The 14143-nt window shown below is 34.6% G+C and overlaps 1 protein-coding gene across 1 annotated transcript in view; it reads left to right on the top strand.

The window, feature by feature from the left end:
* LOC138710928 (progestin and adipoQ receptor family member 3) overlaps positions 1-14143 on the top strand; it is a 191784-nt gene that overhangs the window by 33398 nt on the left and 144243 nt on the right. Inside the window, exon 2 of the mRNA XM_069842129.1 lies at positions 744-857. Coding sequence (XP_069698230.1) covers positions 753-857 — 105 coding nt within the window. The 5' untranslated portion in view covers positions 744-752. The remainder of the gene's footprint in view (positions 1-743; positions 858-14143) is intronic.

Raw genomic sequence — 14143 nt, 5'->3', positions numbered from 1 at the left:
ATTTTCATGTTGTTTAGTGTCGATTTTATTATGCTATTATTATTATTTTTTTAATATGTTAGTATTCTGTTCTTTAACTTTTTGTTAAATTTTAACTGCTTGTATACTTTGTGACTGGTAGAGTGTAAGAGAAGGCCCTATGGCCTTAACTCTGCTAATATAAATAAAGAATTATTATTATTATTATTATTACTATTATTATTATTATTATTATTATTATTATTATTATTATTATTATTATTATTATTACAAAATGTGTTAAATCAGATGTTATTTAAAAGTTAAGGATCTCGTATAGATCAATAAACTAGAATTTAAATTTGTTTAATATATTGATGTTTTAGTGAAAGTTTTTGGGAATCTTCACAAAAGATTTTAACTCCTAGTGGCTTGAACATATTGTTATAACCTCGTCTTGCCACGCTTGACTTTTAATTGCTATAAAAAGTCTTAAGAGCGTTTGTAAAAATAATGTTCGTACTTGCAATACCACCTTAAAAGCCAGTCAGTAGAACAATAAAGTTTCATTAATAATAAACTAGTGAAATTACAGCTAGCTCTCACACGAAATAGTGGAGAGCTGAAATTGCGAAAGAGTAGACCAACGTACAGCCTCGGGGCATTGCCGAACAACTGCAAGATGAACGTATGTAGGGCATAGAAACGCTGCAGCCGCACGCCAGGCTCATCCTGCCAGTTGGTTTCTGTGGGTGCCGGTGTGAGTGAAGTGCTTCTCTGTGCAGGACGCCAGCATGAAGCTGAAGTTGGCCGCGGACCCCAAGTGCGAGATTCGAGACGACAACCAGCGGCTCGAGGAGCTCGACGACTGCTGCAAGAACAGGCTGATGCAAGATGAGGTGAGTGCCAGACTTCTTGCATGATTGACTTGAATCCGTTCCCTGACCTTTGGCACTGTGATTGACGACAAAGCTGTCTTCATTTTTTGTAGGCCTACAGTTTTGGATTGTGCGGGTGCTAGTATTTGCACTGACGAAAGTCTTTATTTTTCCATTTTCTTATTAATTTAGGACTTCTTTTAGACCTGTATATTTATTATAACTTCACTTAGAAATGTTCTTTGGATCATTTCTGTTACCGACGTGTCTGACTGGACAATATCAAGCTCCGCAACAGAAAAGAAAACCCTCGTCAACCTTGTATCAAAGTGCGCAACTATCTCCCCTCATTGGTTACCCCCACTCTTTCACATCAATACTAAGCAAATTCTCTTCACACTTCAGAGTAAATAAATTAGTAATGTCAATATTGTGTACTCCGGTCTAGGCTTAGGACTACTTGTAGAGCTTCATGAACCTCTTGCTAGTTTTAAGTAGTGTTTGATGAAGTTTTCTTCTTTGCGTGTGTAAGTTCCTTCTTGTTAGATTTATATCCCTGGTCGTTATTTTCTCGCTTATTTCTTGTGGGGCTGAGCAGATTTCTCTCCTGATTAATTTTGAAGGTCTGTCGAACAAGTCTTCTTCACTGCCTTTGCGTTTCGCGGCATTTGAAATCATATGACAGTGTACAGTTGCATCTTTTTCATGGTTGTGATTTCTTCCTGTATTTAAAAGAATGTCACCTTCAACAGTTGTCACTATTTTGGCATTATACATTTTCACCATGTACCTCAATTTCTGTTCTTCTTTGTTCTTGCAGTACTTCATGTATTTATATCCATCCACTACAGTTAATTCCTTAATTTCCCTTTGATTGTACATTTTAATCATGTTGCTTGTAGTTGCTGCAAGCCGAGGTACGTACAAAATGAACAGTGCTCCAGCTGTGGAGGAGTGACTGTGTCGTAGCTTTGCGCAGATTAATCAGTGCTGCGCGCACTCGGAAAATAGTACCAGAGCCATCACAGTAGGGGAGGGGAAAACAGTGGAGATAGTTCTTGTTGTTGTGACCGCGAAGCATATTTGTGGAGTTTGAATATATATTTGCGGAGCTTGATAACACCGGTCTGACTGTCATTTTTTATTAAATTGGAAACTTTTGTACAGTCATTGTCTCATACTTCATGAAAGAAAACTGTAGATTAGAATATTTCAGGAAGCACTATATTTCTTCTCGTAAACTTACAACATACTCGTTAAGTTAATAATATCAGGCTGTTTATTTTCAACAATCATCACCGGGTTATGAAGATAGATTAAACCTTTAAAACATCGTCTTGTTTATATCTACTGTACTCATTAAAGTAAAAGTAGCCTACAGTTCCAGTAAAAAATGGCCCTCCTGAACTGAAGAGTGCAATCCCAAAACGCGTTCAGTCCATGTTTATGAAAGGACTGGACTAGTGTTTTTTTTATCCATTGGTCTATGAATTGAGCTAGTTTTCAAGTGATGTTCACAATAAAACAAACTTTTAGACAAGGATTGGCGTTCTTTTTAAGGAAAACAAGCTTAAAATTTAATGATAGAGGTCTCAAACATAATTATATATATTGTAAATCTGAAATATAGCCAAATGGACTGAGCGAGTATATTAACAATAATGTTATTCAGCATCCTTTTTGTGAAACTCATATCAGTAACGAAAATGTTTAATGTACATAGCTTAGTAAATATGTGATTGCATAAAAAGAACAGAGATTTTGTGATTCATCTCAAATACATAATCTATATAAGTCACAGTATTTAATAAAAATAAAGCAAATGTACATGTTCACTTTGCTTAAAATTTTTACAATAGCGTATACCAAGAGATGCTTAATCGCAAACAATGATTGACGTTGGAGTTACTTATGGTAAGGTGGATGCAGATTCTATAATTCCATATTCAACGACCATATTAAAAAATATCAAGGATGGAGCAAACAAAATTCGTGCTGAAGTTATTCCAGAATTAAAAAAATCAATGGAAAAATGGTTATATGATTTTAAAGTTAATAATTTTTGTTCATTCTTGTCTAGAATTTCCTTCTTGGTTTCATTAATGCATTTACTTATGTCCTGTGACATTACGAATACAACTGTTACGTTCAACAAGACAATACTGTAGAGGATGAACACGAATGTGTATATTTTTTATTTTTTTTTAGTGCTGCTTATACTCTATATTTGTATTCTTATAGACAACATAGTTTGATAAGTTTTTATTTTATTTACAACGAAGAGCTAAACACAATCAAATACATAGCACAAGAAAACGGATACAACCCTAACATAATAGACAACATAATACGTAAGACAAAACATAATCACAAAAAACATAAGAATACAACACAAACACAAGAACACAAAAATACATCACACTAACATAGGAAAACAAAAACACACACAAAATTGCAACCTCATTCAAGAAATTAAATTATAATATCGCATACAGAACAAATAACACTCTACAAAAACATCTCAACACACAAACAACACAAACAAACAAATACAACGACTCAGGCGTATACAAACTCAAATGTAACACCTGCAACAACTTCTACATAGGACAGTCAGGCAGATCGTTTCAAACACGTTACAAAGAACACATCACAGCCATAACAAAATTACAAAATACCTCCACATATGCAGAACACATCACAAATGCTAACCACACCCACAGAGACATCAACACAGACATGGAAATACTACACATCCAACCAAAAAGCCAGAAACTAAACACACTAGAACAATATGAAATATACAGACACACAAAAACACACCCCAACGAAATTCTCAACACACAACTCAACTTCAAAACACACACACTCTTTGACTCTACACTATACCACAGGAACACATCCTCACAGGAAACAGAACAAGTGGCGCCAAGACCATCAACGACCAGTTCTGAAGATGACCCATAAATAGTCGAAACATGAAATTTAACACAGGAAAGTCTTACCATACATATTCCGAAGTGATACAGTGTTAAAAGTTGTGTAATCAAGATGTATATTTTATTTTATTGATTAATTAATTTATTATTTAAATATTTTATAGTACATTTTTATTCAATCTAATAGCCTGTACACCTTCTACGTTCACTAATCAGATGATAGGACATCACACAGTTTAATAATTTCCATAAACACATCGATCAAAAACAGTTTTCAGTCTCTGACACCTTTCAAACAATCGAGACGACCGGTCGACCGTGATGCTTCATCGGGTGTTTTGCTTTCTGCGGAGTCTGGACACGTGGCAGTCGGCCTGCTGCGTATAGTACGGAGCGGCCGTGTATCATGCATGACTAAGGATCGGATTTTTGTGTAATTACATATTGTATTCCTTTCAACCTAACCATATATAAATAATAAATCTTTGCGAATCTTGTAATTACCATTAATATATTCAAATTTGATACTATATATTTTTACATATTTACCCCACATTACATATTATGGCTTGGTATTACATAAATCTACATATTTGGAGGTTTTATTTATTTTTACTTCTCTAAAAGGAAAAAAAAAAAAAAAAAAAAATATATATATATATATATATATATATATTTTATGCTGGGGAAGTTTACAGTTTGAAATACACAGATTTAAAAAGTATTTTTCCCTACCCAAGAAAAGATACTTTTCTGGACGAAACATAACGTCCTTAGTTCCAGGAAGTAATAGAAGCACTCACCCCAAACCGCCCACTTTAAATATGAGTGAACAAAAGGCAACCTTTCTCATACAACTACCTTGTATTGTAAAAATCACTCAGAAAGTAGCGTTGCCTTCATGCGGTGGAGTGGGACGAGGACGACATGATTTGTATGGAACTATAATTGTTTTGCACACGTCTTAACAAGCCGTTCCCATGAAATTTGCAACCTTACCCACCCTCTTCCTAATTCTTCCAGGGAAAACCCGTGTCAAGTCTGAAATGAGACTTTCAGGTTATTGCTTGACCTCTTTATTTTAAATTTCGTAGACCTATACGGAAATGGGATTTTCCGAGCAATTAGAAAGTAAGTTATGGTTCTCGGCTGGAATAATCCTACCCTTCTGAATGAGACAGGAATGTCACTTTTCAAACCACAGTTTGTAAATGCCTATAGTTTGAGGAGGGGGGGGGAATTTCAGTATACGGATTCCTCACTGACAATTATGACCCCTGTATCTTCAACCCTAACGACAAAAATAAAATCATGGATTGCAATGGACAAAGCTTTCACTACAGATGGAAAAATAGTAATGTATCAAGTGCGCGGTAAAAAAGTCGGGTGCTCTATGAAATCACAACTAGAGAGTCTTACCTATCCTATACCTGCCAGATACTGATATTAAATATTTTCATGATTTTACATATTTTGGCACATATTCAGCTTATTTTTCTTACATAAATATGTGCATGGCAAACAAATGTTATTATGGATTAAAGAAGCAACTCCAGTCCCGCTTTCTTAGTATAAAAACAAAATGTAGGCTATATAAAACATTGATTAGACTAGTCCTATTATATGGATCAGAGAGTTGGACCTTGAGTAAAGAAAATATGGAAAGGTTAATGGTATTCGAAAAGAAAGTGTTAAGAAAAGTTTATGGCCCAGTAAATGAAGAGGGTACCTGGCGTATCGGATATAACACTGAATTATACAATTTGTATAATGATGCGAATATAATTAAAGTGATCAAGGCCAACAGACTGAGATGGCTAGGCCATCTATATAGGATGGATGATGATAGCCCATGTAAAAAAGTCACTCTTACCGACCCATTCTATACAGTAAGAAAAGTGGGACGACCAGCAACAAGATGGCTCGACGATGTTGAAAAAGATTTGAAGTCAACCGGAGTAAGCCGCTGGAAAAATGAAGCGCGGGACAGAACCAGATGGAGGAGAATCATTGAGGCGGTCTTGGCCTATGAAGGCTGTTGTACCATAGAAGAAGAAGAAGAAGAAGAAGAAGAAGAAGAAGAAGAAGAAGAAATATGTACATATTTCACACCTTGATATTACATAAATATACGGTCTTTAATCATGACTCTCGGTCGGTCGTTTGTATTGGAATGCAAAACTCTAGTAGCCAGAAAGGATAAAATAGATCAGTTAAAGTTTTCGTTTCACAAAGTTTATTTTTACACAATCCATATGTCCTAACACAGTCGGCACATGGAAGTTAAAGACTGTTTCGAGAAATATATCCTAGTCACAAAGCTCAAATTCTCACCGTTGTTCATAACTTCTCCGTCATGCATCATAGTCACAACGTGCTCAGAAAATAGAAGCCTGCCTAGAGAATCGCCTGGTAATAACTTTTCACAGAGGTAGTTAGGTACAATTACCTTTAATAATTTCTTAGCTGTTTGTGCAGAGCCATAAAAATTCCTGTTTGCTACGAAAGACGTCGAATGGTTTTTCTATGGATATTTTCTGAACGATAAATATTCTCACTCCGAGTTTCGCCATTCCACTGAAGGAGCTTCTTATAATTTTATGCACATGTATTTGTTACCAATGCAGCACGTTAGCAAACGGAAACGTGAATACTTTGAGAGTTACACTTTTAATGCTTATTAATTCATTGTACTGATATAAATAGCGTTTCTAAAACCCAAATAGAGGCTATGTTCCTATAAACAGACAGACCAAAATAGATACAATCCTCTTCGCAGATGACCAGATTCTGTTGAGCACTTCAGAAGATGATCTCCAAAAGTCAATATATTCGGAATGTGTATGGTAAGACTTCCCTGTGTTAAATTTCAACGTACCTCGTTTACATGTTTCGATCTATTTATGGATCATCTTCAGAACTAGTCGTTGTTGGTCTTGGCGCCACTTGTTCTGTTCCCTGTGAGGGTGTGTTTCTGTGGTATAGTGTAGAGTCAAAGAGTATGTGTGTTTTGAAGTTGAGTTGTGTGTTGAGAATTTCGTTGGGGTGTGTTTTTGTGTGTCTGTATATTTCATATTGTTCTAGTGTGTTTAGTTTCTGGCTTTTTGGTTGGATGTGTAGTATTTCCATGTCTGTGTTGATGTCTCTGTGGGTGTGGTTAGCATTTGTGATGTGTTCTGCATATGTGGATGTGTTTTGTAATTTTGTTATGGCTGTGATGTGTTCTTTGTAACGTGTTTGAAACGATCTGCCTGTCTTTCCTATGTAGAAGTTGTTGCAGGTGTTACATTTGAGTTTGTATACGCCTGTGTGGTTGTATTTGTTTGTTTGTGTTGTTTGTGTGTTGAGATGTTTTTGTAGACATTAAACACAGTTTCAAAAGACTATAATATGACCATTTCTGTAGAAAAGTCAAAAGTTATGGCGTTTAATGGTAAATATCCAATAAGAAGTAAAATCTGTACTGAAAACAGAATTCTAGAACAACTGAACACATTTAACTATTTAGGGTACCGTCTTTCATCTGAAAAAGAAAAGGATATCGATTCTAGAATAACTAATTTTGTAAAAGTTATCGGCTTTTTCAATTCAGTTTTCGAACCTAATTTAGTACAGAAACATACAAGATTAAAGATGTACAACATTTTAGCACGACCAATTTAGTCTATGAATCAGAAGCCTGTTCTTCGTATAACTGCCAACGGAATGACATTCATGAGAAAAACGGCGCAATACACTCTTTGGGATAGAAAACGAAATACAGAAATTTTGAAAGAATTGAACGTCCAACCTATATTAAATTTTCTTCAAATCTATATGGGCTATTCCATCTCAAATCGACCGAAATATAGAGAAAATTGACCTTGCAATTTTTAAATACAATGAAACTTTTTCTGTCCGTTGACAACTGTGATACAATGCTTTGTGCAAAGTTTGAGGCATAAGAACTTCATAGTGTTTAAATTAAAATATTTAAATTTATCGTATTTTCATAAAATTAGCAACTTTAAACTGTTGTGGCTCCGAAACCCTTTCACCCAATGATTAAAATCATGGTTTATTTTGATGCTGAGAAATTAAAGTTTATATTGACATGTAAATAGTTTTTCTTGATTTTTACATCAAGATGGAGAAATTTAGATTTTTCTTCATTAAGACGCCTTTTCCCACGAAAAAAATATTTTTAAAATATATGGTTAGATTCCGCATTGAAGGTACAAATAAACACATATGTTTTACTGGTGCACCGTTGATAAGAAAGTATTGAAAATATCAAATAAAGAAAATAAATAGTACGCGTGTGAACTAACCAGCTGACTGTAGGTAGGCAAGCAGACAAGCAAGGCCAGGAGACAAACACGTGATGTGTCGTCTAGCAGTCATGGCTGGGCTAGCTTTATAACAAGTTTTCATAAACACAGGAGTAAAATGACGCCCAATGCTCGCTTATCTTCAGCTCTCGGCCAGTGTGTGGGATACTGCGCCGTTGAAGTCTAGGCGTGTGAAAATAATTGATTTAATACCTTCGAAACGTATTGCCGAGCCATTAAGCAAACAATGCCGAATCCCTCTTAATAATGCAAGGTTTTTTCTCAATATTTTTTACATTTTTACAAATAGGCAAAAAGCCTAAAAGTAAGTAAAATCAGATTATCTGTCTCTCTGTATACAATAAAAATAAGGATTACTTATCATAACCTACTAAATGTCAGCTTGAAAATGAGCTCCCGTTCAATGTTCTGCAGTAAATGGTTCCAGAGTTCTGAGCGTTGAAAGAGGCTTGTTTTTATAAAATACGCTAAATTTGTCGCTCAATAGTACGAAAACCGTTTGACTTTCGATAGTATATTTTAAAAAATGCACTCTCCTCAGCACCTTGTATAAATAGGGAAAAAATTAGAGTATTAAAAAATGCAAGGTTTTTTACTGATCGATTTCATATGGAATAGCCCATATAGTTAATTGAAAACAGCATGTCGAGAGAATGCCAACAGAAAGATGACCAAAGGCAATGCTACATTACCGCCCTTCTGGACAACGATCTGTTGGAATACCAATAAGAAGATGACATGAGACCATTGAGACTGCAACAGACCACTAGTTCTAGAGCTTGAATTGGAGGAGGAGGAGGATGATGATGATGATGATGATGATGATGATGATGTTGTTGTTGTTGTACTGATGTATAGTGTGTAACTTAAAGCTTTATTTGAACGAAAATGTATCTATAAGATGGGCGTTAATTATCAATCGAATTGAAACTATTAAAATAACAACATCGGTCGTTAAACATGGGCAGCTCTGCTATCGGATGGGAATCATTATTTTATACGGATTAGTACTCGTGGTAATGGATGTGTTTAAAATTGAACGTTATTTGAAAGGGAAGATACATTAACCTCGATTTTAATTAATGCACACGCGTATATATGTTTGTAACAACTGTTCCCAATTTCAAATGTCTGAATCATAACCTCCTCCGTCGAGCTCATTTCTTTCCTAAGATCTTATTTCTTATGGAGGGAAATGATTTTTCTGTTATAATTTTCTTTTCTTAGGTAAATCGTATTTTGAACTAAAATATTTCCAAAATCACCTCACGTGACAGAAATATCTAAATTAAAAAGACTTAGAAATTACGAATTTTTTTAAAAGCTCTTGTTACTTTCCTGTAACCACAAAAAATTCTCTTTCTCTATTATAGGACTTTCTACAGTGCTGTAGCTTTTCCTCAGCCAAAAAAGTATAATATATAAAATTATCATTTCATTTTCTTCCTCCATTGTATTTCAATCTTGCAGTCCTTTCAGTTGCATATTTCTTCTTATTCCATCCATCCAGTTTTCATTACGTCTTCCTTCTGGTTTCCATCGCACGATGATAAAAATTAACTGACAAAAAGATTAAAAATATTATGAAATGAAGTCTTCAAAAATATGAAACAGGGACGAGTCAGAAAAAATTGCCTAATTATTTTATGAAAGTCGCAAAATGAAATAATTCGCTGTGAACCCTAGTTCTTTAGTGATCTGTAGGGCTAGAATTTTCATGATTTAGCATATTTTTATAAGGTAAATGAGTTGCTAAAGTACAGTATAAAGAAATCCATTTTACGAAAGACTACCTGAACTAAGTTACTTTGATAGAGCATATTTGTGCATATTTGACAATTTTATCATGATAGAGCATAATGATCTATTGGTCATATGCAGCATATTTTTACATTTTGAAGCTTTTTGTACACTTGTCTATATCCAATGTTGGTTTTCGTTCTTTGAATTTCGTATAATTATGTTCTTTCATTTTTCTCTGATTATTACACTTTTACAACGTCATACTACTTTTGACCAATAAAACGGTACGAAAGGACGTGTTTCAACCAATCGTGGCTGTTTATCGCTACAATTTTATCACTTGCCTAGCATTTGTATGTTTCCATTACTTCCCTAGTATTTATTTGTTTTCATCACTTCCCTAGCATTTGTTTTTTTGTTTGCTAACATTTCAAACTGCAAATTCTTTACCGTACTATAAAGCATGCTTTGCGATCGTCATTTGTTTACCGCATAGATAGTCAACTGAAAATGGCTGCTCCGTTCAAATGTTTTGGTGAAGCTAACTTAGTGAAATAGAATTTAGTAAGTCAATTAATAATTTATTGTATCAGAGTACTTTATTTCTTCTGATCTTTATATACTTTCTTCTAATCGTGTAATAGTCAATTAAATCCCACTTGAGTTTTGATTTTCTCTAGATAAATCAAAACCTCTAGTGAGATTACTGTTGATAAAATTGTAATATTTCTTCCTCCTCTATTCTGTGAAATGTGCAAAAATGGACTTTACCCTAAATGATCACGAGTCACGAAAAATAGATATGTGTCTCTTGTTTTCACGCAGGTAGTGAAAGGGGTGACTAGGTATTCACTTGAAGCAACTGGGATGTGGAAGTAGGAAGAACACTTTGTTGCCAATTTTAGAAAGGGGGGAGGGTGTGTGTGAGAGACAGCGAGAGAATTAGATTCAAGTGATATTGTTCATTTTAAATTTGGTCCCACTTTATCAGTAGAAATAGAAAAAGCGTTTCTTTATACAAATCTTTGGTAGCTGACAACAGACAATAATTTACATTTGAAAATTTGCACAAGATATTTATTGTACATTGCAACTAAGGTCTCAAAATATAAATAGAATGAAAGTTTATGAAAATAAGTTAGCATTTTCTGATTTGAATGCCTTGAAATTCTTTAAATTTCACTTTTTTCTCTCCTACTTGTAATTCTAGGTATAGTTTACATCTTCAAAGTAAACTATAATAAAATATTTAAATTTTATATGTGATATTTTTTATATTATAGTGCATATTTCTGGAACTTTTAGCTTATAAGTGCATATTTTACACTACATATTTTGTCAATTTTTAGAGCATAAAAATCCTAGTCTTAGTGATCTGTAACTTCGATTGCAGACACCTTTCGTAGACTCGTTTGATTATAATGAATGTTGACGCTAACATACAGTACTGTTTTCTTCTCGTTCTAATTAACGGCACTAACTCTTCTCGATTTCAGTAATGCCTTTAGTTCTGTTGATATCGACTTGCTTCTTGCTAAGATGAAGACTTTGCACCTGTCAGACAATACCTTGAGCTGGATGGACTCCTACCTGCGGGACCGCCAACAGTGTGTTTCACTTGATAATCAGTTCTTCCAATGGCGATGCACAAAGGCGGGAGTGCCGCAGGGCTCCGTATTAGGACCACTACTCTTCTCTATCTACATCAATGACGTATCAAAGAACTTACAGTATTGCAGATAATTTATTACACTAATATAAAGTTTTTATATCTAGTAGAGACAATAAAATATTAATCATTTTACAGTTGAATAAAACTTACGAAGGAAAAATTATATGAAATAGGTGAACAAATGCAACATACCCCAAAAAATCGCTCCGTGCGTCGACTTGCTCAGGAAACAGACGTTCAAAATCCTTCGTTCGAATACTGTGCAAGAATCGCCACTAAACTGCTTAAATTAAACCCCTATAAAATCTCAGTGGTCCACGAATTGCTACCGCGCGATCATACGAATATAGTCTGATTTTGTACCTGGATGCTGGAGAGTATTGCTGATAGAAGAGTAGGTCTTGAATAATGAATCACATTTTCGGATGAACCATAATTCGAATAACACGGTAGCGTTATTTCACAAAACAGCCGATACTAGATACTTTTCCATGAAGTTCCACTACACAATAAAAAGATTAGTGTGTAGTGTGGTTTGAATACACATAGAATAATACAGCCTATTGTATGGGTGTTTTTCTTACAAACTTCGTTTGTTTAACTCTTAGAATTACATGTAACTAAACACGTCTACATTTTCCTCTTACTATAATAATAATAATAATAATAATAATAATAATAATAATAATAATAATAATAATAATAATAATAATAATAATAATTATTATTATTATTATTATTATTATTATTATTATTATTATTATTTTCTGTATTTCTGTTGCTCACATTTGCTACGTATTTTTATACTGGTTGATTGTAAAAGAAGGCCTTAACTCCTTAACTCTGCCAGTAGAAATAAAACAAAATTAAATAAACGAATAAAAATTTAAATCGTAGGAAAGTCATCGTGGTATCAGTCTTTATCAGTAGAATGCATTGTGAATAGTTTGCGAGGTCTCGTTTTGAATCGTGAATAGAACATCAACTTACAGTACAAACAAGATGCAAGTGTTTCCCGATAGTACTTATGCCACGCGCCAAACACGAGGACATGTCAATATAGTCTATGAAGAACTAACTTTATTTCCTTACGCCCTGGCCCAGGATACGGTCATTATTTAAGAGTGACGCAATTTATTGCTGTTTCAGAATTTTGTCTGCTTTTTATTCAATTGCAAGGACTTGCTCTTCTGACATAATAAAGCCACTAATGGTCTGCGGCATTACACAGACTTTGTAACCGATCTGATTTGAGTAACCTGAAGTTTTATTTCGCAGTGCGATACGTAGAATCCATTGATGAAGATCAAGAATCCAATAACATTTCACCTCGTTCTAGAGGCAATCGCGTTTGTCTAAAAATTTACTGTCGAATATTTCTGTAACCAGATGATTGCTCGAAGCTTACGCACTATCAGTTTGGTTTGTGACTGATTGTAAAGTAATTCTGAAACTCCAATCAGGAAGCCCAACTACAGCGTGAAGCGAGTGCAAGGTTAAGAAACTTACTCACCTTGGACGATACTCACAACTCAGCATGTGTAGACTATTACTGGGCTTTCCCGTGGCTTTTACCGTTACTGGAGTTCGTTGCTTGATTCTATGACCGAAGTGTTAAAAGACTACTATATAATAAATATAGCCTCATTGCATTTTTCTTTCTTTCTTTCCCTGGTTTCCTTTTTTTTTTCTTTTTTTCTTCTTCGCTTTCCTTTCTCTTCAGTTTCTTACCATTCTTCTTCCTCTATCATTCGATACCTTTACCTTTTATTTCCTTTTATTTTCTTTCCTTTCATTTCCTCTCCAGTAAAGTCAATAGTTTTCTCTTCCCGCACCCTATTTCTTGCTTCTTTCCCTTTCTGTTCCATTTAATTCTTTTTTCTCTTGTTTTCCAGTATTTCTTCTTCTTTATTTGTCCTATTTTCCTTTCTTACTCTCTTTTTTCCGTTCCTTTATTCTCATTTTCCTTTTCTGTCTGTCCCTCCTTTCCTTTGCCTGGTGTTCTTGGATGGTAATCGCTGGAAGTGAGGTCCGGGCTGTAGGGTGGGTGTTGAAACACCTCCCAGCGGAACTTCTGCAGAAGATCTGTTGCGCGCCGAGCCGTATGTGCCGAGCGATTACTATAGTTTCTTACACCTCAAGGAATTCCTGTCCAGTCAGCATTTTGACAGTGACAGAGAAGTGCAGACGACTGTCACACACTGGTTCCGATCTCAGGCAGCAGGCTTCCATGACACAAGGATACAAAAGTTGATCCCACTGTAAGACAAATAGGCCTATCTCAATTACGATGGGGGAATATGTTGTAAAATAGCTAAACAATAGGGATAACTTATGCGAAGTTTTATCGTTAGATGGTAGGAGCGTTCCATGCGAAACAACATGTTGTATGGCTACATTGTCATATGCTACAATTGCTTACGTTCTCTCGCTTGTTAGTTTTCTGTGCGTGTCAAAATTATATTTATAATTTTATTATTTTGTATAACCTAGTGTAATTTAATATAATTCAGTATTTTCTTAAATCATAAATTAATTTAATTTACAATAAATAATAGCGTAAACGTGTATAATACTGAGCAATTCCCCTTAAGAGATGGATTAACTAAACGAGAACTTTGA

The sequence above is a fragment of the Periplaneta americana genome, chromosome 12 (assembly GCF_040183065.1).
Source record: "Periplaneta americana isolate PAMFEO1 chromosome 12, P.americana_PAMFEO1_priV1, whole genome shotgun sequence".
NCBI classification, from domain to species: Eukaryota; Metazoa; Arthropoda; class Insecta; order Blattodea; family Blattidae; genus Periplaneta; species Periplaneta americana.
The sequence above is the reverse complement of the archived record's forward strand: the minus strand, read 5'-3'. Positions and strand labels throughout refer to the sequence as shown.